Source organism: Delphinapterus leucas, chromosome 18 (genome assembly GCF_059928025.1).
Source record: "Delphinapterus leucas isolate spDelLeu-1000000601 "Yukka" chromosome 18, BTC_Dleu_Yukka2, whole genome shotgun sequence".
NCBI lineage: Eukaryota > Metazoa > Chordata > Mammalia > Artiodactyla > Monodontidae > Delphinapterus > Delphinapterus leucas.
The window spans coordinates 1,309,356-1,335,883 of NC_143146.1; the positions used below are offsets into that span (position 1 = coordinate 1,309,356).

At 62.0% G+C, this 26,528-nt stretch overlaps 1 protein-coding gene across 3 annotated transcripts in view; it reads right to left on the reverse strand.

Moving 5' to 3' along the window:
* MCF2L (MCF.2 cell line derived transforming sequence like) overlaps positions 1-26,528 on the reverse strand; it is a 71,911-nt gene that overhangs the window by 25,513 nt on the left and 19,870 nt on the right. For all 3 annotated transcript variants that reach the window (XM_089899337.1, XM_022576713.2, XM_030762597.2), the window contains 3 exons: positions 21,248-21,331; positions 18,016-18,130; positions 7,734-7,824 (listed from right to left, as the gene is read on the reverse strand). In XM_089899337.1, the coding sequence (XP_089755463.1) occupies positions 7,734-7,824; positions 18,016-18,130; positions 21,248-21,331 (290 nt within the window). Of the gene's footprint in view, positions 1-7,733; positions 7,825-18,015; positions 18,131-21,247; positions 21,332-26,528 lie in introns of those variants that run through there.

The window sequence follows — 26,528 nt, forward strand, 5'->3', positions numbered from 1 at the left end:
AAGCACCTTCCTCACCGCACGGTCCTGGAGGCCGAGCTCTCTGCCACCCAGGCAGTGTTCAGAGCCCTGCTCCTGACTGAAGCTGAGACAGGGGCATTGCCTGCCCAGGGCCCTAGGGCCGCACCCGGTGGCCTCGGTCTGAGAACCGGTCCCTCAAGTGAGAGAAAAAGGAGGAGAAAGAGAGGCCACTGGGACTGGGCGCTCAGGCTCAGGGCTCCCCAGCCAGTGTCACTCCTGCCGGCGGCCCTGACCTGATGCTGCCCAGCTGTTCCCCACAGAAGCGCTGGGACCCTCTCGAGATGTCAGCTGACCACGACAGCCCCCGCCCAGAACATCCACACAAGTCCCCGCCTGGCCGCGAACAAGCCCAGAGTCCTGAACACGGCCGGTGGCGCCCCCTCCCCGACTCCGCGGCTCCCCGACCCCCCGACGTGGTTCGCACGCCCTCCCCAGCCTCCGCACCTGGACACCTGCCCGGCGCCTTGGTGGGTCAGGGAGGCCCCGGGAGCCTGGCCCCACGTCGGAGGATTCCGCTATCCCGTCCCCGAACCGGACACAGCGAGGCCGTGGCCCCACGGCCCCGGGGCCCGCCCTCCCACCGCATCGGGGCGGCCACCCTGAATCCCAGCAGCGAGCGCTCAGCCTCCGTGTCTGCCCAGGAGCCCTGCCCCATCGTCCTCTGTCTCCAAACACGACTCACATCTTCGGGCTGGATCTCGCCATCCCGTTCCTGTGGCCGATGCACACCTGCTCCCTGTCTCCCTCCTGCCCTCCCGCCCAGGCCGCCACGCGCCTGATCTCCAGCCACCCTCACCAGGCCACGGCGGGGTCCTGGCCCTTCACGGAGCCCGACCTCAATCCCCTCTATTGATCTTCACCCCGCGAGTCAACCACAGCCCCCCAGATGTCTGCTCAGGTGTGTTCTGCCCCAGCACGCGGCCGCCTGGAAGCTGAGCTTTCCCGCACCTCAACCCCACCTCCCAGCCTCTCTGCACACCAGCACACAGCACTGGTCACCACTGTGACTCCACACCCTGTCTCCAGCCTGGCCGCACCTGCCCTACACCTGCCGCCTCTCCATCGCCCGCCGCCCGTCCCGCCTGCACCCCTCCCCGCTGCGTCCCTCCGTCACCTGCCGCCCCTCCCCGCTGCGCCCCTCCGTCACCTGCTGCCCCTCCGTCACCTGCGCCTGCGCCCCTCCCCCCTGCAGCCCCTGCACGCCTGCCCCACAGTCCCTAACGTGTCCGGGTGTCACCGTCACAGCCCTGGAGGGCAGGACTGCGTGTCCCCCGTGCCAGCACCCGAGCAGGTGCCCGCTGAGTGTTGTGGACAGAGACGAGAAGGTGGGCAGCCTGACGGGGGGGCTCTGGGTCCCCATCAGAAAGAGGGCCGTGTAGCCCCCCCACCAGGCGTGAGACCGGCGTCCACTACCTCAGGAAAACCGCCTTCAGCGTCTCTTTCTGGAGGCGGCACCGAGTCACACTTCTCTAGCCTTCAGCCCGGTTCTATTGCCCTGATTCGCACCTCACAGCTGCTGTGGTCTGAGCTTACAAGGTAACACGAGCCCTTGTCCTTCACTGAGGTCCACTCAGGGCAGGTGGCCAGGAAACCCAGGGTGGGGGACTTGCCCACCCCATCCCGGGAGGAGGGGCACCAGCTGTGCTCACCGTCCCGTCAACGTGGAGAAGACTGTCCCCTTCTTGTCCTCTGCTTCAGTCTTTCCGTGTCTCTAAATGATTGAGTCTTTATATTGGAGAGAGTAACTGTGAGATCCCAGCCCAGTGGGAACACTTCAATGAGACACACACAACTATAAATTAAATCATAATTTATAGCTGCAAATTAATTTTCTCCCCCTTGGAGTCAAACATCTGTATGAAAAGCTCTGGGAAATTCCAAAACAAAAACTTTATTTTAAAAATACAGTAACTATGGGATTTCCCTGGTGGCACAGTGGTTAAGAATCTGCCCGCCGATGCAGGGGACACGGGTTCGAGCCCTGGTCCGGGAAGATCCCACATGCCGCGGAGCAACTAAGCCCGTGCGCCGCAACGACTGAGTCTGCGCTCTAGAGCCCGTGCACTGCAACTACTGAGCCCACGTGCCGCAAATACTGAAGCCCGTGCGCCTAGAGCCCGTGCTCCGCAACAAGAGAAGCCACCAGAATGAGCAGTCCGCACGCCGCAACTAGAGAAAGCCCGCGCGCAGCAGCGAAGACCCAACGCGGCCAAAAATAAATAAATAAATAAAAATAGAGTGACTCGACGGCAGGTTTGGGACGAAGGCTATAAAGTAACATCTGTTTGTAACTTACTCAGTAATCAAGTGATTACGGTAGTTCCTACGTAACCTGAAAGCAGCAGTGTTTCTTTCCTGAGGCTGACCTTCATTGGCTGAGCAACAGAGAGACGGTGCAAGGACCATTAAAGTGTAATCTGGAGGCAGAGAAAGAGGCTGGCTTCTGAATTAATATTCTAAGAGCCTTATACAATGCAAAGACGTCACCTACAGTTACAAAACAGCTAAATGCAGTGGAACGCAGTAGAAGCTCTGTGGAACCCCAGTGCCTCAGGGAACGGGGTTTGAAAACACTCCCCAAGTGCATGTTACTTTCTTAAGTTTTGCTCGAAGTCACATCTACCCAGGCTGACTATACACTTGACTTCAAACAGAGCAGCCAAACCCTGACCAATAATATTTGTCTGATAGCAGTCAAAAAACACAAGTTTGTGTGATGAATATAGACTTGAAACTTGGTGTCTCAGTGCCAACAGATGAAAACCCTAGGGTCTGAATCAGAGAGGCTGACGTGAGACGAGGCCTCCCCTCGCTCCCAGGGTGGCTCCCATGCAGGTTGTGTGTGAGCACTGAGGATGGGGCCGTCTAAGACCCCCCCACCTCCTGGTGGACAGCGTGGAGACCGCCATAAACACCGTTATGGAAAAGACACTGAAGAACTCGGTGGGAAGGGCATCTCTTTGATCAGAGGACGATCATGAGACCAAATACTCCCCACATCAGGGGAGCTGTCCTCCCCCAGAACATTCTGTGTGGACCTGCACTGCCCACCGGCCTGGACTCGGACCCCCAGCCGCCGACCCCATCCGTAGGCGGCCTCGGCCCTTTGAAGCCCAGTCTCCACCGGCAGTGCAGGTGAGTTTAAGGGAAGCTGCATGAAGGCATCTCCACGCACAGCCCAGGGCTGGAGGCGCCCTGTCCCCTCCACAGAGCAGCTCTGCTGAGCTACTTATTTTAGAAGTCGCAGCTCTTCAAGAGTCAGCGCTGGCCTCCCAAGGGGCCAGTCCGTGCGTTATCCTCAGCCAGAGCGGTGCTATGACCCGACCCCCTCGGTGACCTGTGTTCCACCCCCTGCGCCCCAGGCCCCTCGGAAGGAGCCATGCCCTGGCCCCCCGCCTTCCCGTCTGTGTTCCGAGGGGCGGATCACCACCCCTCTGCCCAGACAAGGCCTCCTTCCCCTCCCAGCTCTCGGCAGGGTCACCTCAGGCGGGAAGCCCTCCTGGAGCTTGCTCTGCTCCCGCCTTCCCTCCGCTATAGGTGCTCACAAGCTGCGCTTAGACCTCTAGTAACTAGCGCACAGTAGGAAGTCACCAGCGTGGTTTAGGACAATGTTATTTGGCTACATTTGGAATATTTACCGGATGCCCTAAAAATCCTTCAGATACTTCATTTTGTACCTTTTCTGCACACAGAAGGCATAGGCTTTACAAGCAAAAACGAGCTCTGCCCCACGCAGACTAGAAACAACTCTCACTGGGATTTCCTTCAAGGTGTGCTCTAGGGTACGGGCTCAGCTGAGCCAGGCTGGCTCCAGACACAGGTCAGCAGCCTCTGCTCCTCTGCTGCCGCGCCCCCAGCTGCCCCCCAACTCCTCCACAGACTCCTGTAGTTTAGAAAAAGGGGGTTCAATTTTAAATGGAATCCCAGAAGAGTATACACGGTATTTTATGAAAGATACATCCATCCGAGGACGGTCCAAACCTTGATCCAACTGTTGGGCAAAGAGCAATGTTCGAGCTCTCAGCTTTGGGTCTCATCCGTGGGTTGTGACTGTGAACTGTGACAGGCAGACACGCACATCAAACTGACACCCGGTGAGCTGCCGCGGGCTCTGCTCTTGATGGGGACACAGCAAGTCTGATTTTAGCGACACTGGACTTTGGACCCTCCAATGCCTTATTTTTCTATTCCAAGCTGAGGTAAAGGCATCCAAAAAAAGGGAAAAGAACACCCCGAAGTACAGAAATCTCAGCTCATGAGACAGCACACATGGCGGCTTAAAATAGCCCCAAATTTCAGCGCATTATGTAAGCGCCCAGGCTCACTCGGGCGGCCAAACGTGTTTGAATCAACAGCCTCTCTGCCTGCGGCCCGGGGCCGTGGTAGAATCGTTCAGGCTGGGCCGGTGCCAACAGATGTCCCCTCCTCAAGGGCTCTGGCCCAGCTGAAGCCAGCTGGTCTTCTCCCCCAAGCTCCCCTGGATGAAAGCAAAGGCCAGCGAGGCTGGCGGTCCAGGTCCACAGCGGGGGATGGCGTTGTGGACCAGCTCTGCCCCCTCCCGCTCCCCTGCACGGGGACAAGGTGCCAGCTGTGTCCCCACCACAGAGCCAGGGTGCAGCGCGGACCCCGCACCTAGCTCAGAGGGGCACAGACCAGGAGCGGCAAGGCCGGGCTCGCAGTGTCCCGGCCCCCTGTGACCTCCCTGCCCATCTCCGGTGCCCTGTGTGTGTGTCCGGCATCTGGTCACGATGTCAGCCACCTGCACTCCACTAGTCTACACATTTCCTGCTATGCTCCCCTGTCCCCAGCACTTCCTATCGTGCCAGGCACACATTAAGGTCTCAATAAATGTGTTGAATATATAAATAGAACTTTTGGCATTAATACGATCAGTGAATTCTTGTAACAAAAACCACTGGAGCTCAAAGAGAATTTCTGACCATTCTGCTGAAAAGTGCTAACTTCTGGGCAGTTCCAAGGCAGTATTGGGGAACCTTAAGGCTTACAGGAGAAAAATTTATATTTTTATTGTATAAGAATCAGTGCAAACATGAAAACTCTAACTTTTTTTTTGTTTTTGCTTTGCGGTACGCGGGCCTCTCACTGTTGTGGCCTCTCCCGTTGTGGACCACAGGCTCCAGATGCGCAGGCTCAGCGGCCATGGCTCACGGGCCCAGCCGCTCCGCGGCACATGGGATCCTCCCAGACCAGGGCACGAACCCGCGTCCCCTGCATCGGCAGGCGGACTCTCAACCCCTGCACCACCAGGGAAGCCCCTAACTTTTCAGTTATGATTTTCACAATGTTTTGAAGATGAGCCAGCTCTCTTCAAAAATTCATCTCATTATAAACTGGATGAAGGGACTTCCCTGGTGGTGCAGTGGTTAAGAATCTGCCTGCCAATTCAAGGGGCATGGGTTCAAGCCCTGGTCCGGGAAAATCCCGTATACTGTGGAGTAACTAAGCCCGCGCACCACAACTACTGAGCCCATGAGCAACAACTACTGAAGCTCGCGCTCCTAGAGCCCGTGCTCCGCAACAAGGGAAGCCACCGCAATGAGAAGCCCGCGCACCGCATCGAAGAGTAGCCCCCGCTCGCCGCAACTAGAGAAAGCCCGTGCACAGCAGTGAAGCCCAATGCAGCCACAAAAAACCAACCAACCAACCAACCAACCAACCAAACAACTGGATGAAGAGTAAAGCTATGTTTATGCTCGGCCACGGGAGAGCCTGACCCTACACTGGTCTACCCTGGGCCACTGGCGATCTCGATGACTACTCAGGTTTTAAAAATAATGTATCTGTTTCTTAGCAAACAATACTGCATTTGGAGAATCTCTTATTATCTGACCAGGAGTGGCTGATCAGCTTGAGAGATATTCACAGCGCTCCTGTCTCGCCCGGGCCCGGGCTGGGTGCCGGCCACACGAAGGCGGATGGGGCTGGCCGTGGCCTCGAGGGCCCATGGCGTGCAAACAGAGAATGAGGGTATCCTCCCAGGAAGGGAGGCCAGGCAGGGACTGAGTGCAGTCCTGCTCCAGGGTTTTGGGGGGCGGGCGCTAGGGGCGGGTAAGGAGGGATGAGTGGCAGTCACCCTGGCTCTGGGTGAGGGCCCCCCAGGGTGTGGCGTGTGGCAAGGCCTGGACCCCACGGGGATGCCCGTGACCATCACGGCAAAGCCCCTGACTCAGACGCCCGTGCACACCACGACGTGCCCGAGCGGTGGTTCAAACCACTGATAGACAAACGCAAAAGAACTGGGCAAATTACTGGACTCGAAAATGTTATTATAACAGTGTTACCTTTTAAAACAGCAACACACTTGACTGGAAACCTCTTGGCCGCCAGCTCAGGACTAATTTACTGAGTTATTGATTCAAGAAAAATGTGTTGTTAAGTCCTTTGTGCATCTGACCCAAGTGGCTTTTACAATTTAATCCTTAATTTGGGCTGTCAGGTGACGTCACGCGCAAATTTATTTTAAAATTTAAAATAATGAAATGGACATGCTGGCTGTGAACTGGTGGTGGCACATCAAAGTCCTCTGTGAGCTTCTAAGGATTTAAAAACAAAGGAAAGCTGACGATGAAACATTTATATACTACGTGAATACGCTTCTTTTGAAACATCCTCAAGTGTTTTGATTTGTTGCAGACAAATGGTGACGTAGAGAATGCGTGCCTGGTGGGGACGGGAAGCAGGGGCAGGGCGGTGGGGGAGTCGCTTTGTCAGGAGGACGAAGCGGGGACCGGGCAGCCCCAGGACGGGTTTGCAGGACCCTGTCGGTCGTGAGCGTCGGGGCAGATCCTGAGCCTGAAGCGTTGTTCAGAGGAAGTAATGAGGCAGCCGGGAGGACGGATCAGTTCTCCGGCCACATCCAGACCCCAGCACAGCAACAGCCCCTCAGAGGCCAGAACAAGACCCAGGGCAAGAGCCTGGGGGACCGTCCCCCCACTGGGGGTCGGTCGGGGTCACTCTGCCTGCAGAGCAGCAAACTTCCCGGTCCTCTGGCTGTGGGGAGGCAGGGGTGGGTGAAACTCAGCCGGGGAGAAGCGCTCCGCACTCAGCTCGGGAGCCCGGCCAAGCCGCCGCCGAAAATAAGACTGGGGGCTTTCTGCTGACTTCAGCTATTCCCGCGGCTAAAAACAGCACAGCAGCAGTGCAGACCAGCGGCTCTTCCGCCTGCAGTCTGCGGACCAGGAGGGTCTCCACGTGGCCATGAGGGCCACCAAGGACGGCTACTAGTCTGCCTTAGTCGTAAGACTAAAGAAGAAACAGCCCGTTTAGAAGGAGAAAGTCACATAGGAAAAGCTATTCAATGTAATCCCCAAACTTGTAGCCTGAAGGTTCCCCTCAATAATGACTGCACGGTGTGTCCTGAGCATCTCACATACTCAGCGTCAGAAACAAACCAGCTGGGGAGATGGTTTTCAAGTTATAACACAGCCCCCGAGAGTGATAACCCACTTGAGAACACACAGGCATGCACACACACGTGCAGAGACATGCACACACGTGCACACACACTTGTGCTCGCAACTCGAGGAACCCAGGAGGGTGTGGCTGGCCCTGCCCCAGGCCCCAGGCTGGTGCTCCGAGCTGGTGCCCCACCGAGCAGCACAGGCCAGAACCCAAAGTGCCAGCCGGCAGGAAAGGCCGCGTCACCTGCCCAGGAGGAGGGGGTGGGGGGCACGCGCGCGGTTACCGACACTTACCGCTATTCTCAGGATGGACGCCTTGACCGAGGTCCATTTGTCCTGCCTGCGGTCTATGACCAGGATGAACCCGATGCCAGCATCCTGCAGGCTGAGAGGAGGAGAGAGCCGCGCTCAGTGCGCCGCCGGAGGATGGGCCTGCCCTGCCGTCCATCTCCAGGAAGAGCTCGGGGCAAACCGGCTCCTCCTGTGGCCCTCAGCCTGCTCCACACACTGCCAGGGGCGCCGCGTGCCAGGACAGCATCGAGCCACCTGCAGGGCTTCCCTGAGCTCGCGGGCACCTTCCAGGGCTCGCTCTGACCTGAGACGGACGGACAGACTCTGTGTTGTTTATTTCCCAGCCTGACACCAACCAGCTCACGGCACAGAGAGGTAGGCAGAGCCCATGCTTCCTGGAGCCCAGCTGTTCCAGTCAGAGCTGGTCATCTTGCCTTGCAAGTGGACCGGCCAGCCCAGCCCTTCACAGTGAGCCTATGACCCACATGTCACGTTAGTCCCAGCATCTGGGGTCCCCGAGTTCATCCACGACACAAAATCGCGCTTGAAGGCACGGCCACAGCTCGGGGAGAAAAGCCCCGAGGCGCCCGGAGGTGCACGAGCATCCGCTGGGGATGGGAGACAAGATGAGGCTCCTCGCAGCAGCAGCATCTGAGAGAAAGATGCTGAGCACCGGTGACGACAGCCCCGTCCCCACAGCCTGACGCGGCGTCTGAGTCACTGTGGAGACCAGGAGGCTTCTCCCCTTGGACAAGCCCGCCACCGTGAGCCAGCTGCAGGGCGGCAGTGCCCACGCCAGCCAGTCGGCGCGGAGGAATGAGCGAGCAGGCTGAGGCTCCGACTGGAACTGCTAATTTCCACGTCTCCAAACATACCAACGGTTTAAATGAAAACCAGAAATACACGGGACACGTATAAACTACGTGGCTGGCAGCGGTGCTCTGCCTGCTGGGAACATTATGTAACAAAAGCCACAGCTGAAACAGCCCAAGTGCTCCGTCTCGGAGCAACACCGATGATGGACACACAGAGCCATGCCTGCGCGGGAGCGTGCGCGCCGCTGACTGTGTGTCAGCGCACCCGATGGTGAAAGGCTCCACCCGTTCAGCGTTACCTGCTCCACAGACGGCACAGGACTTCCGGGTAAAAGCACAAACAGACGTCAGAGTGCGCACAGCCAGGCCGACACGGCGCCCCCGACAGAACCGTCTTCTAATCAGGCTCAGCTCTCACGGAGGGAAGTTTTATTTTGTTTACCACTCGGGCTTAAGTGCCAGGTACCTGGGATCACAGCCGCCTTGCCCCACTCCCCACGCCCGGCAGCAGGCGATCCACGTGGACGGCGGCCTCAGGGCCTGATCTGGGCGGGCAGAGCCGGGGCGGTCAGGAGCCTGGGGCTCCTCGGTTGGCGTCACGGGCACACGCCTTCCCCTGGGCAGCCCCAGGCGGGCTCCTGAGCCCTCCCAGCCTCGGCCACGGGAGCCGGGGCTCAGCCCGGCGCGAGACGGCAGCGCATCGGGCGCCCGCGCGGGCCCCGTCCCGTCCACTCGCTGGTGCCCTGCCGAGACTGCCCCTCTTGGCGGCCCCTCCCCTGGGGGGACAAGTCCCACGCGGTCCCCTGACAACACCGACCACAGCGGCTTCTCCACAGGCTGTGTCTGCACTCTGCCCCACCCTCCCTCCGTCTCACAGGGAGCTGCCCTGCGGTCTGCGCCGTGGGGCCGGCCCGGGTCTGAGGCCCAGCCGCCGGGATCTCACTCTTCCTAAGGTGCAGGAGACTCGCTTGCCCTGAGCAGGCGGCCACCCTGCCAGGCATGGGCCCCGCCAGCACAGGGGTCTGAGATGCGCCCCCAGACCGCCCGCCCGTGGGGGGCTACCGAGAGGAGCACAGCCCAGGGGCGGGCGCCACACGCGGGGACACGGGCCTGTCACCACAAGCTGGGCCGGGCCATTCCTCGGCACCACCTGGATGGGCCACTCAGCGAGAAGCAAAAGCGGGACCCGAACAGGGTCCACCTCCGGGGCTGCCGCGGGAGCAAAGTCTGATGATGGCGGCAAGCCCGCCGTGCGCCCTACTCAGCGGTGGCTGCTGTGCGGCCGTCTCCCCTCCCCCGGGACAGAGCTCTAGGAGCGCGGCCCGCCTCCCCATCACCCCTCGTGACTCCACAACAGGCCTCAGGGTGTCAGCTGTGGTTCTGGGCCCGGAACGTCCTCCTGTGGCCCCTGCGCTGACCCCGCTGCCCTCGGCGGCCTGTCACGCTCACGCACGAGCAGGGCCGCTGGCCTGGCCACTCACGGAGCACGCGGCCCAGGGCCTCGTGCCCCACCGCCCACGTCACTTCCACATCCCCCTGCCACCCCCACCCCCGTCCCTTGGGGTCTTTAACTGGCTCTGTGCATTTGAAAGCCTTACGGTAAAAAGTCTGTAACGACCTCAGTGGACAGTGCTGACAACAAACATGATGAAGACGCAAAGGCGCCAACGACACAATCTCTTAAAAAGAGAATTTCAAGAGAAATATGAGGAATTTACTGGATCCACAAAAACGTGTCCTGAAAGGCGGGTTTCCCAGCGAGGCAGCGGTCGGGCCGGCAGCTCCCGGCTCCTGGTGTATGAAAACACTCAGGCCAGAGCTCTGCGGTCATCCGCCTGCAGCCCTGCAGGTGCCCAGTGGGGTCGTGCAAGGGAGGGTGTGGCCGAGGCCCCGCCTGGGTCCCCCCTCCTGGCAGGCACTGCACTGAAGCCTGGGGCTATTCTTCCCTCACTCCCCACAATGAGCCAGAGGCACAGAGAGTCTAAGTCGATTGTCCAGAGTCACACAGCTGGGGAGCACAGACCGGGTGGGGCCCGCGGCCTGGCTCCCGAGTCCAGACCCCCCAGGCCGAGTCCACCCTGTGGGATAAAGCCGCCCTCCCTCCCGCCCACCCCTGGGCTGCCTCCTGTGTCGGGCCAGGCAGGGCGGCCCCAGAGGCAGAAGGTGACGACGCCCGTGCACCAGCACCTGGCTTGGGGCCACGAGAGCTCTCCTCCCTGCCTCTCTCCTGTCTCTGACCACGTTTTGGGAACGCTGGCTCAGAGGTGCACAGGCGTAACAGAAGGCACCTTATGTAAGGACGTAGGGACCCTCCAAGGCCCCCTCTGCCCACGTGACTGCAGCCCCAGAGCAAGGCCGTGTGATCTGCCCAGCCCCCAGGAGCCAGGGCTCAGCACCCCAGGGTCCCGTCACTCTGCCCTCCACCGCTCTAAGGAGGGTCCCGTCTGCCCGTCTCCTGCGTCCGTGACCTCACATGCCCAGGGGAGAGGGAGGGTGGCTGACGCTCAGATTGCACAAGAGGTCAGCACCCAGGGTCCCTCGTGTGCCAGGCTTCGACGTGACTGCGCTGAGGGTGGTGGCAGTAGGGGAAACTGAAGCAAGTAATCCAGAAACTGCAGCCACGCGGGCAAGCCCCTGGGACCCTGGACACACGCGGCCCTGTGGACGCACAGACGTCAGCCCGCAAAGTCCCAACAGCCGCTCGGAGGGGCCCCTGGGTGGCTGCCCGGCCGCCGAGTGAGGCTGATGGGCTCACTGTGGGCCCAAACAATCAAAAAAGGCCCAGAGCTCACGCAGGCACGGCGTCCTCTCTAACACCCCAGGCCTGCTAGCTCCTCGGGTGGCCCTGGGTGGCCGGAGACACGGCCAGCTGCAGTCTGACCTCCCCTTCGTCGGGACTGGGCAGCATGGGGCGGCCCGGGAACTGGGCTGGGCTGGGAGGGTCCCCGCAGTGAGGCCGCGGCCACCCGGCGTCACCGTGACCAGTTCCTGCGTGGCTGCACCTTGCTCTCAGACCCAACATGTCACAGAGCAGGGACAGGCGGGGACACTAGGCCCGGCTTGGCCTCGCTCAGCCCGTGCGGAGCTCCCGGTGGGAAGGACCACGGCTGGGGTGAGGGTGAGCGTTCTCAGGGCCACCTTGACAGAGGCCAGCTAAGCCTGGCACCAGGCGGGGGAAACAAGCCCAGCAAGGGGGGCAGCGGGCCAGGCAGGCCTGGGAAGGAGGCGCCGGCAGGCTGGCGCCCATCCCAGCCTGGCCTGGCGGGTGGCAGCGCGGTGCATCCCCAGGGGCCCGTGGGAGAGAAGGTCCCACCTCCTCCAGGGGCCCTGGCCAAGCAGCTGGGCCCTGGGGCTGGGCCAGCCCTTGGGGTGGGCAGGGTGTGGGCAGGCCAGGTAGGGGGCTGAGGTACGGGTGGAGGCTGCAGCTGGGGGTTGGGGGGCACAAGCCGGCTTGTAGAGCAAATGGGTCCAGGCAGGACCTGCCCCACCTTCCTGACCGCCCCTGCTTCCCCACCTGGCTGTGCTTCTTTGGCCTTTCTTCTCTCTTTGCATCCCATGTTTTGACCCTGGTCTACAGAGGTTGCGAATGTTACAAAGATTTTCCTTCCCTGTCTTCCTTTTGTAAGCGAAATGCCACAGACCGTTTCCTCTCTGCCTGTGACTTACCTGCCGGGTTCAAACGCCGTGACTTTGAACGTAGCCCTGAGCATTCAAGCCTGAGCCTTTCTTTCCTGGCTGTCTCTTCCCTCTTCTTGTGATTCAAAAGCTGCACCTGTTATCATATCACGTGTGCAATGTGGTTCTCTTAACGCTGGTCAGCTTTTCATCCCAGAAAGCACAACGGCAAGAAAAACGTCAGACCCTTTTAAAGAACTCTCTCACACGTGGTAACAGCACCATATCTGTTCTCAAGGCTACAGCAGCCCCGTCAGGGTCAGACGCACACAGGGAGAGCAGGGCCGGCCAGGGAGCCCTGACCACACAGTAGGGCTGTGTGTACATGTGTGTCGTGTGTGATGCACGCCCGTGTGTGGGTGACCTCTTTGCGTGCACCTCTCCTCGGGTGAACACGGCCCACCACGGAAGCCAGATGGGAGATGTGCCTGTGTCTCCCGAGCAGCTGGGTGATCTGACCCGGGTCCATGGAAAGTTAGCGTCCTTATCGGCATCCAGTAATCTAGGAGCCCCTGAGCTGCGCCGTCACCGGGCTGGGGAGGGCGGCAGCTGTGCAGCAAGGTGATCCTCGTGGTGTTATCTTCCAAACCCAGGGTGAGTAGGGGTGGGATGCCCCCAGGGATCCTGCAGGACTGCCGTGTGGAAGGGCGTCCGGGGCGGCTAAATCTGTCCTTCAGAGAAAGGCCAGAAACCTACTGTCTCAGTGTCGGCAGCCCTAAGACCCTGTGACCTTGCGTGTGTGAGTGCACGCGTATGCCTGTGCATGTCTTGTCTGTGTACACCGGCACCCACAGGGGAAGCCGCCAGTGACTGCCCTCACCAGGAGAGAGGATCAGCTGGGAAACTTCGGTTTTGCCACAGGGAGGGGTGAGAGGGGGTGAGAGGTGGATGGAGGGGGGACCCAGACTCCAGAATCGCGAGGGGAGGGGCCCTGGAGCCCGGCAGCCCGGCTCCGTGACTCGCTCACAATTCACTGGGTGCTGGACCCAAGCCCTGCATGGCGACACGTGGCAGGTGTAAATGAATCAAAAGGTCAATCTTTCTTTTTTTATTGGGCGATTTCCATTAGCATAAACATGCTGTGATCTCCCTCATCTTAAAAGAAAACTTCGTCTGCCCCTCACTGACCATTTCCCCGCCCCCAAACTCGTCTGCCCCACCTCCGCCCCTCACTGACCATTTCCCCGCCCCCAAACTCGTCTGCCCCACCTCCGCCCCTCACTGACCATTTCCCTGCCCCCAACCTCGTCTGCCCCACCTCCATCCCTCACTGACCATTTCCCCACCCCCCTCGAGAGCAGATCCTGGAAGGAGGTGTCCACGCTCCCTGCACTGGCTCTGATCCCTCTCCATGACTGAGGTTCCCCTGACTGACACCCCCCCCCGGGGTCCTGTGAGGACCGTCCCCCCTGAGACACCCCCGGGGGTCCTGTGAGGACCGTCCCCCCTGAGACACCCCCGGGGGTCCTGTGAAGACCATCCCCCCTGAGACCGCCCTGGCGGTCCTGTGAGGACCGTCCCCCCGAGACACCCCCGGGGGTCCTGTGAGGACCGTCCCCCCTGAGACACCCCCGGGGGTCCTGTGAAGACCATCCCCCCTGAGACCACCCTGGTGGTCCTGTGAGGACCGTCCCCCCGAGACACCCCCGGGGGTCCTGTGAGGACCGTCCCCCCTGAGACCCCCCCGGTGGTTCTGTGAGGACCGTCCCCCGAGACCCCCCCTGGTGGTCCTGTGAGGACCATCCCCCCCGAGACACCCCTGGGGGTCCTGTGAAGACCATCCCCCCTGAGACCCCCCTTGGTGGTCCTGTGAGGACCGTCCCCCTGCCAGAGGTCCCCTCACCTCCCATAAGCCACCGTCGGCGGGGGCTCCCCTCTCCCCACCCCCCTCCTTCACCCCTTTTTGCTTTGCTTTTCTTCTTTTGCAACCCACACTCCTTGCATCTCATTTAATTTTCTGAGACCATGAGCACAGGATTTTACCTGTTTTGTCCCCTGCCCAGTCCCAAGGGTGTCCAGCACCGGCCGACCCTCACAGCGGTGACCTGGGCAGCTCCCTCTGCCGCGTGCACCCCCCAACCCCCGGCATGAGGTCACAGCCACTCTTTGGGCAGGGCCTGGGGGTCACGGTCACATGTCCTTGGACTTGTCCCCACCGGCCTGGCAGATGGTGGTGATGAAGCCCCAGAGGAACCGCAAGGGTTGCAGGCATCGGCGTGGGAAGCCGGCCCCTGAGCCACGACGGGCTCCCAGGAGCAGCCCTGCGGTGCGGCCGCGGACCCGCCAGCTGAGAAATCACCAAGGCAGCCCAGCTTCTCTGGTGGAGGCATTTCCATGTTCACGTGTGTCTGGTGCGTCCGGACGAGGGCTGCCCGGCAGCGTCAGGTTTCGAGATGACCCACGACTGTGAACCAGATGTAACCTGGGGCTCCTGTCCTCTGCGTTTAATACCGGGACGAGAGCTACACGCTGGAGGGTGTATTTTTCAGAGGACAGAGGGAAGCTCGGGGCCGACCGTAGGAGTCAGCGTCTCTCAGAAGCAACCGGCACGAGACCGTCCGTCCACGTGATCTGCGTTGACCTTTACAGCGCGCCGGGTCCCGGATCTCACCCTCCCGCGTGGAGGCCGTGCTGGCGTCGGGCTGTCTAGGGTAAGCCCGGCCCGTGCGGGGGGCAGGGGGGGGTTCCCCCTTTTCTTGGGGCCGGCAGTGCTGGCTGCGTCCGCCAGGCGGCAGCCCCTCCCTCCCTGGGTTCCCGCAGGAGGGGAGCCCTTGGCAGGCAGCGCCCGGCCCTGCTTGACCCACAGACACCGAGTGTCTCCCCCGCGCCCCGTGAGATGTACGCTGAATCTTCTGGAAACGCAGCTGCCTGTGAGCTGATGGGCGACACCCTTCCGTACGCTTAGGAGGTCCCCCAAATCCGCCCTCGCTCGGGGCTGATACCCCCACACCCCCGAGGAGCCCGCCCAACAGCGCTGCGGCCAAGGGCTTGGAACGCGGCCCCTCCCCGCCTCCCTGACAGACTGCCGGGCAGCTGCCCCTCCCCCGCTGGCCCGGCAGCCAGCTGCGAAAGGACGGTATCCGTGCCGACGCCGGGGTTTCACTCTGTGTGAGAGGGCGTCGGGGCCACGGGAACCCCCTCCCCCCCCATCCTCCGTCAGGAGGAAGAGACGTGAACAGGACACACGCCGACCACCACGCCGCGCGCGGCTCCCTGGAGACGGAGCCCACGGGTCTGGGCTGCACACGCTCAAGCCGGCCCTGCGGCCAGGTCCACGGCACCAGAGCCCCGCCAGGTACGAGGAGCCCACCGTCACTCCTCAGCTTCAGGGGGAACGTGTTTCTTGCCCTTGCATCCGCGGGCAGATTCTGTTTGAGACCTTGGAGACCAAGGTTTGGAGAGGTTCCACTGCACCGGGGTGAGAACCCCTTAAAGAAGGAAACACAGGTGCTGGTCCCACCTGAAGGGGAGATGAGTGTGCTGTGGTGAGGGACGCGGGGGGAGCCTCAGTCCCGCCAGGCCGCGGGCTGACTACCAGCTGAGCTGGCTTTGCTCTCTGCAGACGAAGCCCACTTGTCCAGGAAATATTTACCAAGGAACCACCTGCTGCTCTCAGGACCTGCATGCAGGGCAGACACAGACCAACACCGAGCTGTCAGGTAACGGGGACACTGCAGCTAAGCCCGTGAAGCCAGGGAGCCTGTGGGCCAGGGCCCGGGGGTGGCGGGTGTGACGGAGGGCCTACCAGAGGAGGGCGCCTGCAGCCCGAAGAGGAAACACCGCGCAGAGGGAGCACGTCAAAGGCCCCGAGGCCAGGAGGCCTGAGGAGCCCCAGCACTAGCGAGGGTGGTGACCCGGGCGGGGAGGGTCCGAGAGGGCACCGGGGCCGGCCTGCTGCGTCCGGGAGAAGGCTCACCTCTGAGCCAGCTGTCGATGCTGCCAGACAGAAAGTGACGTCTGACCTTCCCAAACCCGAGAGTGACCTGAAACCTGAGATTCCCCCACAGGCAGGGGAGGGTCACCCCACCGCACCATCGTAGGTGGGCAGTGGGAGACCACATATAGCACCCCCGGGGCCCTTGTTCAGCCTGCACTGAGCGGTCCGGTCACTGTGGCAATGGCGCCCGCCGACCACCGAGCCCAGGGCCGGCCACCGCCTCGGCTGGGGCAGCAGGGCCGTGCCCGTAGCTATGGAGAAGGCTCATGGCAGCTTCTAACTGCAGGACTTCGGACCGTACGTCCCTATGCAGGGGCCGGAGCGGGAAGAGACAGAGAGACGAGGTGGCAGCAAGGAGGCCACGGGGGTCTCTGGGCCCCTGGACGAGTGCAGAGCCCGCCCGCCTTTGCCGATGCCTCTGAGTCATCTGACCCTAACCCACCGCCACGGAGCTGGGCAGAAACCTCCACGGAGCGCAGGCGGCCTCTCTCACGGCTCACGGGTGTCAGACTGAGAACAGTGCCTCGGACCCTCCCCGGGCAGGCTTACTGCACCCTGAGCCCCACTGCCTGGTCTGAGACAGGCCTGGGGACCACGGGAGATGGGGGAAAAGACGGCCACAGCGGGGACAAGAGGCATGGGCTGGGGGGCTCACAGGGCGGGGGAGGAGGGCCACGCCTCACCTGGACGTGGAACGCCCACCCCTGGGAGATGTCATGGAGGGGAGCGGGGGAGCTGGCCACAAGCCCGCCCCCCGGAGGGCCGGTGAGACCCCTGGGGGGGCCCACGGTCAGCCACCAACAGCCGCCGTCTTCTTGTTAAGTCACCGGACTGCCTGACACCGGTGCCGAGTGCAGCTGCCCTTCCTCTTGCTGGCCTGTCCCCAGTGTCCCACCGCCAAGGCTGTGAGGCTTTTCTGCGTCTCACTGCTGGGCACGCCGAGAGCTGGACCCACCGTGCCGGGTCCCCCTCCCCCAAGGACACCCCCTGTGCCGCTCCACGCGGGCAGCATCCACCTTCCCGCCACTCTCCAGACCCTTGAACCTACTCAAGCATCGTCCCCCGAGGTCCAGGGGCCTTGTCCATGGCCTTCCTGGCTGTAACTTCAAGGGAGAAGACAAATGGAGATGCTTTGCAGGATCGCAAACCCCCGTGAAGCCCCTTGAGGCGGCATGGCCAGCCCGAGGGGCCCTCAAGGAAGGCTATGCACTCCCAGGACAGTGGCTGAACCTCCCGCCTCAGCTCGGCCACCCAGAGCCTGGCCCAGCGAGTTGGGTACAGAGAAGGACGGAGACGGTGGCCACCATAAGCCAACCCTAACAAGAGACCCCGCCCCGCGGGACCCAGGGCGTGTCGTCCAGCTCTCTCTGCCAAGTGATCTTCACCACCCATGTCCATCGGGAGGGCTCCCCCAGCTTAACACCTCCACCCCGCAGGCATCTGGATCTCCCCCAGCCTCCCCCTTCCCCCGGCACTGATCGGTGCTGACGGGACGACACTGACCAGCACCTTCTGTAGGACAGGTGTTGGGCGGTCAAACTCGCTGTCGGGTCTGTTTCCCAGATTAGACTTAATTCACCGAGCTGTGACCTGCCTTCCGAAACCCGACGGAGGGAGAGTCTGACGGCACCCATGCCCCCAGTGCCTTAGCGGGGCAGCCGCTCGTCTGCTGGGCGGGAGGTCGGCAGCCTCACCCCTTCCGAGGGGGGATCCCCAGGCAGCATCAGCCCCCCGCCCCTCGGCTCCTGGGTGCCACACCGCCCAGCATGGCCGTGGGCTCGGAGGAGGTCTCCCTACCTTTCTGAAGGACGGACCCAGTTCTGCTTATAATAAAACAGAGTGACCCGTCCACACGCACCTGGGGATGCTGGTGAGATAGGTCATGACATTCTGGAACTCCTTGTCGGGGACGTCGCCGAAGGCCGGGTAGTCGGGGAAGGTGATGACGGGGCTGCCGTCCTGCCCCCGCCCACCTGGGGAGAGAGAAGAGCTGCACTCAGCACGGGGGGCGCGGGGTCGCTGCTCCCGGGTCTCGGCAGGACAGTCATTTTCCAGAATGAAACTCACTTTCCATGTTTCGGGCTTTTTTTTTTTTTTTTTTTTTTTTTTGATGTGGACCATCTTTAAAGTCTTTATTGAATTTGTTACAATATTGCTTCTGTTTTTATGTTTTGTTTTTTTGGCCACAGGCAGGTGGGATCTTAGCTCCCTGACCAGGGATCGAACCCACACCCCCTGCACTGGAGGGCGAAGTCTTAACCACCGGACCGCCAGGGAAGCCCCTTCCATGTCTTTTATTATGAGAGAAATGTGTGCTATCGACGGAAATATCTGGAATGAGGTCACGAGCTGAAACAAGCACCCGCTGTTCTGCCACCGCTGGAGCATCGCGGGAGCATGTTTCCTCCCAAACCCACTTCGTGCGCTTTTGTGTGTGACGGACCGCGCTGAACAGAAAGCTGGCATCCTGCTTCCTTCCTGACGGCGTGGACGTTTTCCATGCTCCACAGGTGACGTGAAGAGCATGTAAACATTGCACGTGCCACCAGGCTGCAGCCTGACCGCCTGCACACCCTGTGGCGACTTCGGGCAGACAGCTCCTGTCTGATGGGAGTCACCCCTTCGGCACCGTGTGTGGGGAGGCACAGGTGGAGCCGGCAGGGGGGGCACTTTTCCCAGGGGAGGTGCACCCGACACAGTTCCCGAGGGAAAACGAGGCAGTGGCCTTGGATCTGGGAAGGTGAGCACGGCTCCCCAGGGCCAGGCAGTCGGGAGGGCAGGCGTGGAGATGCAGGCTGGGAGTCTGGGCCGAGCTGTCCCACCGACGACCTGGGCGGCAGTGCAGAGGCCAGGAGGTGAGTCCAGGCATGGTCTGCTGCCAGCCGGTGCCCTGCGCGGCAGGAGATGGCCACCTCTGCTCCTCCGGGGCTGGGTGCTTCCCTCTTCCCTTTGAACCGAGGCTGGCCTGGCCCATCCGAGGTGGCAGAAGTGATGCCGCGTGACTCTCAAGGCTGGTCTGCAGTGAACTTGCAGAGGCAGCCGGCCGCAGACAGCCTGACACAGGCGAGCACCTGGGGCCCCTTACAAGGGCAGACCCAGTTGACCCCTGAAGACCTCTCACTCTATCCACACCAGCTGCTCTGGTGTCCACTGGCAGCATCTGGGCAGTTCTGGTTGTCACTCTGGGGGGTGCTGGCCTCCGGTGCGTGGGGCTGCTCTACGTCCTACAATGTGGGACAGCCCCACGGGGGAGCCGTCCCCCCAGTGTCAGCGGTGCTGGGCTGCGAAGCCAGCCACCCCGACCTTCGCACATGGACACCCTGGCAGGAGGTTACGGCAGTTTGGTCCAGGGCAGGCAGTGCGCACCGTGATAACTGGCCAGGGCGTCCTCACGTTGGGAGGCGGGCAACCCGGGTGTCCTGGCGGGTGGGAGAGGGATGGAGAGGACGAGGGCCACCTCCGCCCCGGGCTCTGCTTGGCCGACCCGCACAGGGTGTCCGCAAAAGCCCAGGACGCTCCAGCTTTGCTCCAGACGCTGAAGCTCAGGATGTGTCGTCTTCTAACCAATTCCCAGCCTTGACGACGTGAACCGACCCGGCCCGTTGGCTCACGCCCTGCAGGTTGGGATGGCGGCGGGCTTGGCGGTCCTCAGCTCAGGGCCTTGCCACCCGCCTGTGGGCTCGCCTGAGCCCGGGGTCACCTTCCAGCCTCCCTCAGATGCTGGCGGAACCCCCTCCCGTGGCTGTAGCGCTGGGGTCGCTTTCTGCCCCCCTTGGCCGCCTACCCTCCTCCAGACACCCCCCATAGCCCAGGCCGGCGGTAGGGTATCTTGGTCACATCAGCTCCCTTGTCCTTGGCCCCCCGTGTGCTGGGGGACCTGGGGCCTGTGAGGCCCAGTGGTCAGTGACCTTGTAGCCGCCGAGCTGGGGCCGTGGTTACTTCCGCAAAACCCCCTCCCTGAGCACCCGACGGCTTCTGAATAACAAGAGGTGTGTCTGGGGGTCAGGGCCCCCCTGGGGTCTCCTCCTGAGGGCAGCGGGTGAAGAACTGAAGGAAGGTCAAGATCATGACCCTGTCCTGTTGGGGACTTTTGTTTCTCAGAAGGACACCCCACTCTCTCTCCTTCCTCCGTGAGGTGGGCGCCCCTTGCGGTGGTGGCCCCTCCAGGAACAGCAGGATGCCATCTCCGCTGACAAACCTCAGAGGCTCAGCTTTCCTGCTCACGGGGCTCAGGCCTCAAGAGGTTTAACCCCAGAGCGACACCGCGGGTCCATGTGTAGGGGGGCAGGTGGGCCAGAGCCACACAGGGCACGGCCTGGGGAGCAGCTCCTGGCACCAAGGGACGGGCAGGTGAGCCCGGGGGCGCAGGACTGGCTCTCGGAGCTCAGGAGAGACCCCAACCTGCTGGCCAGGGGAAAGGGCCGCAAGCAGGGGGCCTTCAACCTCAGGCCCCTGACCGACAGCACAGCGAGCCTCGGTGGGCAGGCCTGCCTGGTGGAGCGGCAACCGCCCTGCTCCAGGCACTGCTCTCGAGCGTGCAATGCTCACGGCCTTGGCGGGCCCGAGGCACCAGCACCCTGGCCGGCCGGATAGGGCAGCAAGATGTCCCTGCAGGCTGGAGACAGAGCCTGGATCCCAGGGGAGGGTGGCAGGTGGACAGGGGCCGGAGATACGGAGCGACCCCAGGACAGGCTTGTGGGCAGTGCCGGCCCCTCGCCCTTGTCGGTGGCACCCCAGGGGCTTTTCCCAGAAGACGGAGCCACGGAAGCCAGACCCCAGGCGCTGGACACTGCACGGGGGCCACTGTGCCACACCTGCACCTCCTCCCCGTCCCAGGAAAGCTCTGGAATCCAGGAGACCACAGCCAGGAGCAGTCGGGCCACGCCCCCCTGGGGACCCAGCTGACCCCTGGCCGGCACTTGCCGGCTCTGAGCTGCCCTCATCACAGGCATCAGTGCAATGGGGGGCGGGCCGCACCGCACGGATTGTCCCCAGACCCCACGACGCGGTCACAGAGGGCCAGGAGGCCGACCGCCTGGCCGAGCAGACACTCCCCCGCCCGCGTCACACGGCCTGGCCTTCGCACTCACCAGACAGGTACGCAAAGCGCTTCTGCAGCTGGTCCTGGATGTCGGCAGCACAGAGCGGGCTGATGTCGTGGTGCATGATTTCATCTGCGGGGAGAGCAGAGCAGACGGAAACACGCTGTCATTTGGAGGAAATGGCCTTCCGAGCTACGTCTGGGTCAGGCCCACCGCAGACACTCGAGGGTCCAGCGGTCACGGGCCCGGAAAAAGGGATTCCAGTTTCCAGTAGAGAAACCTTTGTTTCGCAGAGCACAGAAAGCTGTGCACTGAGTGATTCATCGGTACTTAAAGCGTGGTGTGTGTCAGAAGCACAGAGAAAGGCGGAGGGAGTGGAGGAAGGGACAGGGAGGGACATGGGGGGACAGAGGGGGACAGAGGGGGACACGGAGGGACAGAGGGGGACAGAGAAGGACCGGCGGGCAGAGGGGAGGTGGGGGGAGTGGGCCAGGACCGGAGCTGGAGGACTGACCCCGAGATGAGTGCTGGGGGAGCAGACACGCTTTGGTCTGAGAGCACCTACCGACGTCCTGGGAGTGGCTGGGCCGCCTTTGGGGTTCTCGCCTGTTGTCTATGCAACAACCCACTGGTCAGAGTGGAAACCTGGCCATGGCAGTGGGTTCAGACACACATGCGAGCCTCACCCCAGCCTGACACTGACCCTGAGCAGGGCGCTGAGCCCAGTACCGACAGCCGCAAGTCCTAGATCAGGGCCCCGAGTGACCCAGTCACAGCCTGGAGGCGTTGACCAGAAACAAAAGGTTTAGCAAGACTCCTGGTGGAACCCAGACACGGCCAGGGTCTGGGTCCATGCGGGGGCACCAGCAGGTGGCTGCTCGGGGGCCTTCGCGGACCTGTGTCTCTAGTTGCTGCTAGGTTGGTACCACGTGACTGACGGCCCACGTCTCGTGTCTCCAGACCCGGGTGTCCTGGAGAGTCTGCAGCCTTCAATGTTGACACAACTTCTCCACAGAGACTACAACTCACAAATGGCTTAAAAGTCAGCTCTCCTACACCCAGAAGAAGACCCAGGCCCCCAGGGCCTGGTGGTTCAGATCACAGAGACAGTGACCGCCAGCTCAGGGTCAGGGTCAGGGTCAGGGGAGGCCCAGCTCCTGCACAGACCCGCTCTGTGTGCACACAATGCCTCACAGATAACCACCCGACAACAACTTTCCTGTCGCCCAGACGTAAGCGGAGACTCCAGGCAATTACCCAACACAGAGTCACTCTGAGACGGGAGGGGTGCAGTGGGGAGAGGACAGCGCTTCCCTTCCGACTCCTGCAGGGTGGGGGCCGGGGGCGGGGTCTGCAGGTTGACCTGGTCCCTCTGGCACCAGCTCTGGGAGCCCGTCTGGAAGTGTCGCTCTGTCCGGAGCACCGCAGGGGACAGAGGCCCGCTCCCTGTCAGAGGCCAGAGGGGATGACCCCTCGCTGAGCTCACGACATCTCAGTGGTGCGGGGACCCAGCTCAGTTCTACATGAGGACAAAGGGGAAGAAACATCAACCGCTGGAATCTCTGGCCACAAAGTGGTCCCCTGAGTCCTCCTGGTCTGCACAGCAATCGGAGAGTCCGGGGGAGGGGGCACCACCCTTTTATCTTCACACCGTTTCATCTTAACACAATCAGACTCCGGCAGCAAACTTCCTTCCTCTGGCAAACTGACTCGCATATTTTCTTTCTTTAAGGATGAGGATTTCACAATGCAGAGCAGGCCGCATCTGGCCCGTGCTGCCCATGCGAAGGGCCTCCGAGCGGCACCGTGCATGCCAGCGCTGCCTCGGGCCGAGAACACATGCAGGGTTGGGGCTCGAGAGACGCAGGGCGCGTGGACCCTGAAAATCCATGTCCCGGTGGCGAGGGTCTGGGTCAAGGAAGCCCATAGCGCGTGCAGAAGCCTGGCGTTCGTGTTCGAGGCTGGTCCCCGCCTTGCTGAAGCGGGGACAGGAGCCTGAGAAGGGCTCCGACGGAGGGGTCGGCAGCTGGCAAGAGGCCCTGGGCCGCAAAGTCCACTAAGTCTGTTACGAGCTAATTCTCTTCCTTGTTTATATCTGGCTGAACATCCACACCCGAGGCTTTTGTTTATTTTCTATCAAAATACACCCGTGATGCCCTTTCAGAGTCCGAAGTGGAGAGTCCGTGGGGTGGCCTCACCAACTCGCGTGGGTGGGATTCCTAGTCTACCAAGACCCCACCCAGGAAGCCCCAAACCAGAGCAGAGTGTGTGCAGAGGAATGGCCGCAAAGAGGCGACTCCAAGCTGGGGGACGAGGATGCCTGGGGCTCCAGACAGGCTCCGTTCCGGCCTCGGTCAGGCAGGGACCCATCAGCTCCCCGAGTCCCTGGTCGGGCAGGAGAGGCATCTCCATGGCAACCTGTAGTCCACGGGACGGCTCTGGGATTCAGCCCTTCGGATGTTGGAGATCTACACTCACTTGGGCTGAATCCTCTCTCACAGGCCATCCTGGGTATTTTTTAACAAGTTACTCATTACTGGATTAGGCACAAACATTTCACGTCACGAACGATGCATCGTTAACTCAGTTCACCACTGTTCTCCCCGATTTCCTGATCTCAAGACGTGAATCCTTATGTGTTTTAAAATAAAAGGCCCCACGTGGGAAGATGCTTAACCAAACTTGTGCTCAGGGAAGCCCCACCCTCAGCAGAGGGGTTGGCTCCCAGGCACCCCCGCCGGAGCTCAGGGAACCAGCCAGGGCCCAGCTGGCGCCGTAGGAGCTCTTCCGCCTGGGCACCAGGGACAAACCCTGAGCAGAGCCGCGGGAGGCCCTGGGGGACCACAGTGGGCACCATGTGTGCAGACGAGGCCCAGCGGCCTCCTACCATCCAGGCTCCAGACCTGCATCTTCCAAGGCCACGGCCCACTCGGCAGCAGCGTGTCTGCAGCTCAGGCTGCATGGGAATGACTGCTGGGGCCTCGGCGAGGCTCATGTAGAATCCTCATCCCACCCTGCCCCGCCGGCCATGGCCTTTTCAGTCGATCTCAGAGGAGTGCGGGCTTCTCAAGGCCACCCGCCCGCGGGGCTGGTGCTGATCAGACCCTCCTTCCGTGCGCTGGACAGCCAATCAGAGGCCAGGGCTCCCCGGACGCGTCTCCATCTGCCTCTTCACCAACACCCGTTCTGTGAAGGTTCTGGACGTCAAAAGAGACCACCTGGGCAGCAGCTTCGGCCAGGTGGGCCCTGGGGCGCACGCTCCACACCCACGCCAGGGGCCCCGGATACGAAGCTTGCGTGCACGTTTCACAGCCTGGCTCGTGGATATTCACGCCGCACGCTTGGCGGTTTCAGAGCTACAAACAGCTTCTTAAAAAACAGCTTTTGGAACCCTGTCCTGTAGGGTGTCAACTACATCACCTCCGCCACGTCCCGGGCGACGCAGGACATGGCAGACACCTGGCTTAGATGTCGCACTGCCCGCCGATGGCAGACGGCTGAGCCCTAGCGGGCCTCAGAATCCTCTCTAACACAGGCTCCAGGCAGCTCGCCAAGCACGCGGAGACCTGCCCCGACCTGCATCAGTGACCTGCGTCAGCGCATAAGCAACCCTCACACCCACTGACCCTCACACCAGCACAGAGCATTTTCCCAGCGGCTCCACTCACGGTGGGGGGCTCCAGACTTTCATTTCTCTGCACCTTTGGCAGAGCCCCCTCCCCAGTCAGGGAGAGAAGGGCTCTGCAGTCAGACAAACTGCGTTGGCAGGTGGATCTTAACCGCTGCGCCACCAGGGAAGCCCCCAAGGAGAATTCTGACCCGAGATCTTCTAAGGTCTGAAGCTGTGGGCGGAGCAGAGAATGACCTTGCCCTCAGTGAACGGGCAGACGCGCACCTGCAGCCACCTGTGAGCATGGACGGTCCGTTGTCCCCAAGGCTCACACAGAGCTGCTCTGGCCTCTGGGCCACCTCCTGGTCCAGAGGCCATGTTCTATTTTGCAGAATCGCCAGGGTCCCTGGTCTCCTGGGCAGTGGACCAGCACTCCACAGGCAGGTGGGAGCTGTGTGACCTTGGGCGTGTTACCAAACCTCTCTGAATTGGTCTCTTTGTCTGTAAATCAGGATAATTGCGGCATCTAGCTCTGGGGAGGCTTGTGCACACGTGCAGCATGGCGTCTGGCATGCGGTGGGTGTTTAATTGCTGCTAGTGTGCGACCTGGCACCTGGCCGCACTGCACCTCGGGGAGGTCGGGCCAGGAAAGGGCCGCATCCACCCCTCAGCCTCTCCGGTTTCTTCTGGCTCTGCTGCCGTTACCGAGAGCAGGGACGTGCCCACGGGGAAAGGCGGGCTCTGGGTGGGATGGTCCCACCCCGGCTTTCCCTGCTCCCGCACCTGCTCGGAGGCACAGCTCCGCCTAGGACCCTCCACCCGGCCTGACCGTCCTGCGTCTCTCAGCTCAGCTGGGGCCACCCCAGCGCCTGATCCCAGAGCGCCGGCACCCCCGCTGCGTGCGCCTCATGTGTCTCCAGAGCAGGCCGCCCGCCCCCAGGGCTCCCGAGATGACCGGAGTGTCCCCGTCTCTGCCGCCCGACCCACAGACACCCGGGTCACGGAGCTGGGGTCTGGCCGCGTGCTCGGACGGCCGGGTTCACCCTGGGTTCAGGGTGGGCACCGGGCTGGGGCCTGGGATGTCCGCTTGGACCAAGGGGCCTTGGACCCCGTAGAGGACCCAGAAGGGGCCCCCTTGCCATGGGCAAGGGCCTCCTTTGCATCCACACTGTGGAGCTCCAAGCGGGGTCGGGCTGCCCCCGCGAGGCCTCCCTAGAGAAGGGCCCTGATGAACTAGAATCAGACCGGCAGGACGGGGGTGGGGCGGGGGTGGAAGCCCAGCAGGAGGACTCGTGGCCACATCGCAGGCAGGTTAAGTTACTACACGTCACTGTGCGCAGTGACTCTTGAGTGCCCAGAGCAGGCTGGAGGGATGAGGGTGGTTCACACACCCAGCAGGGAGCCAGGCGGCAGGTGGGCCAGGTGAGAGGTCGGGGAGGACTAGGGCAGCCAGGGGCCTGGGCTGCAGCCTCCGAGCTCGGGCATCGGGTGTGGGCTGGCACGGAACAGAATCTCCGTGGACCTTTTATTACCAACAACGCTCATCCTAGTGACCCCCCTCCCCACGCAGCACCGGGCAAACGCTGCCAGGGTCCAGCTCCCGAGCCTGGCCGGCCCACCAGGCAGGTCGTCACACACGGTGGCCCAAGGTTACGATGACGCAGTGCGCAGAACTGCTGACACCCACCGGCTCCCCATGGCTCCTGGGAGCCCCCAGAG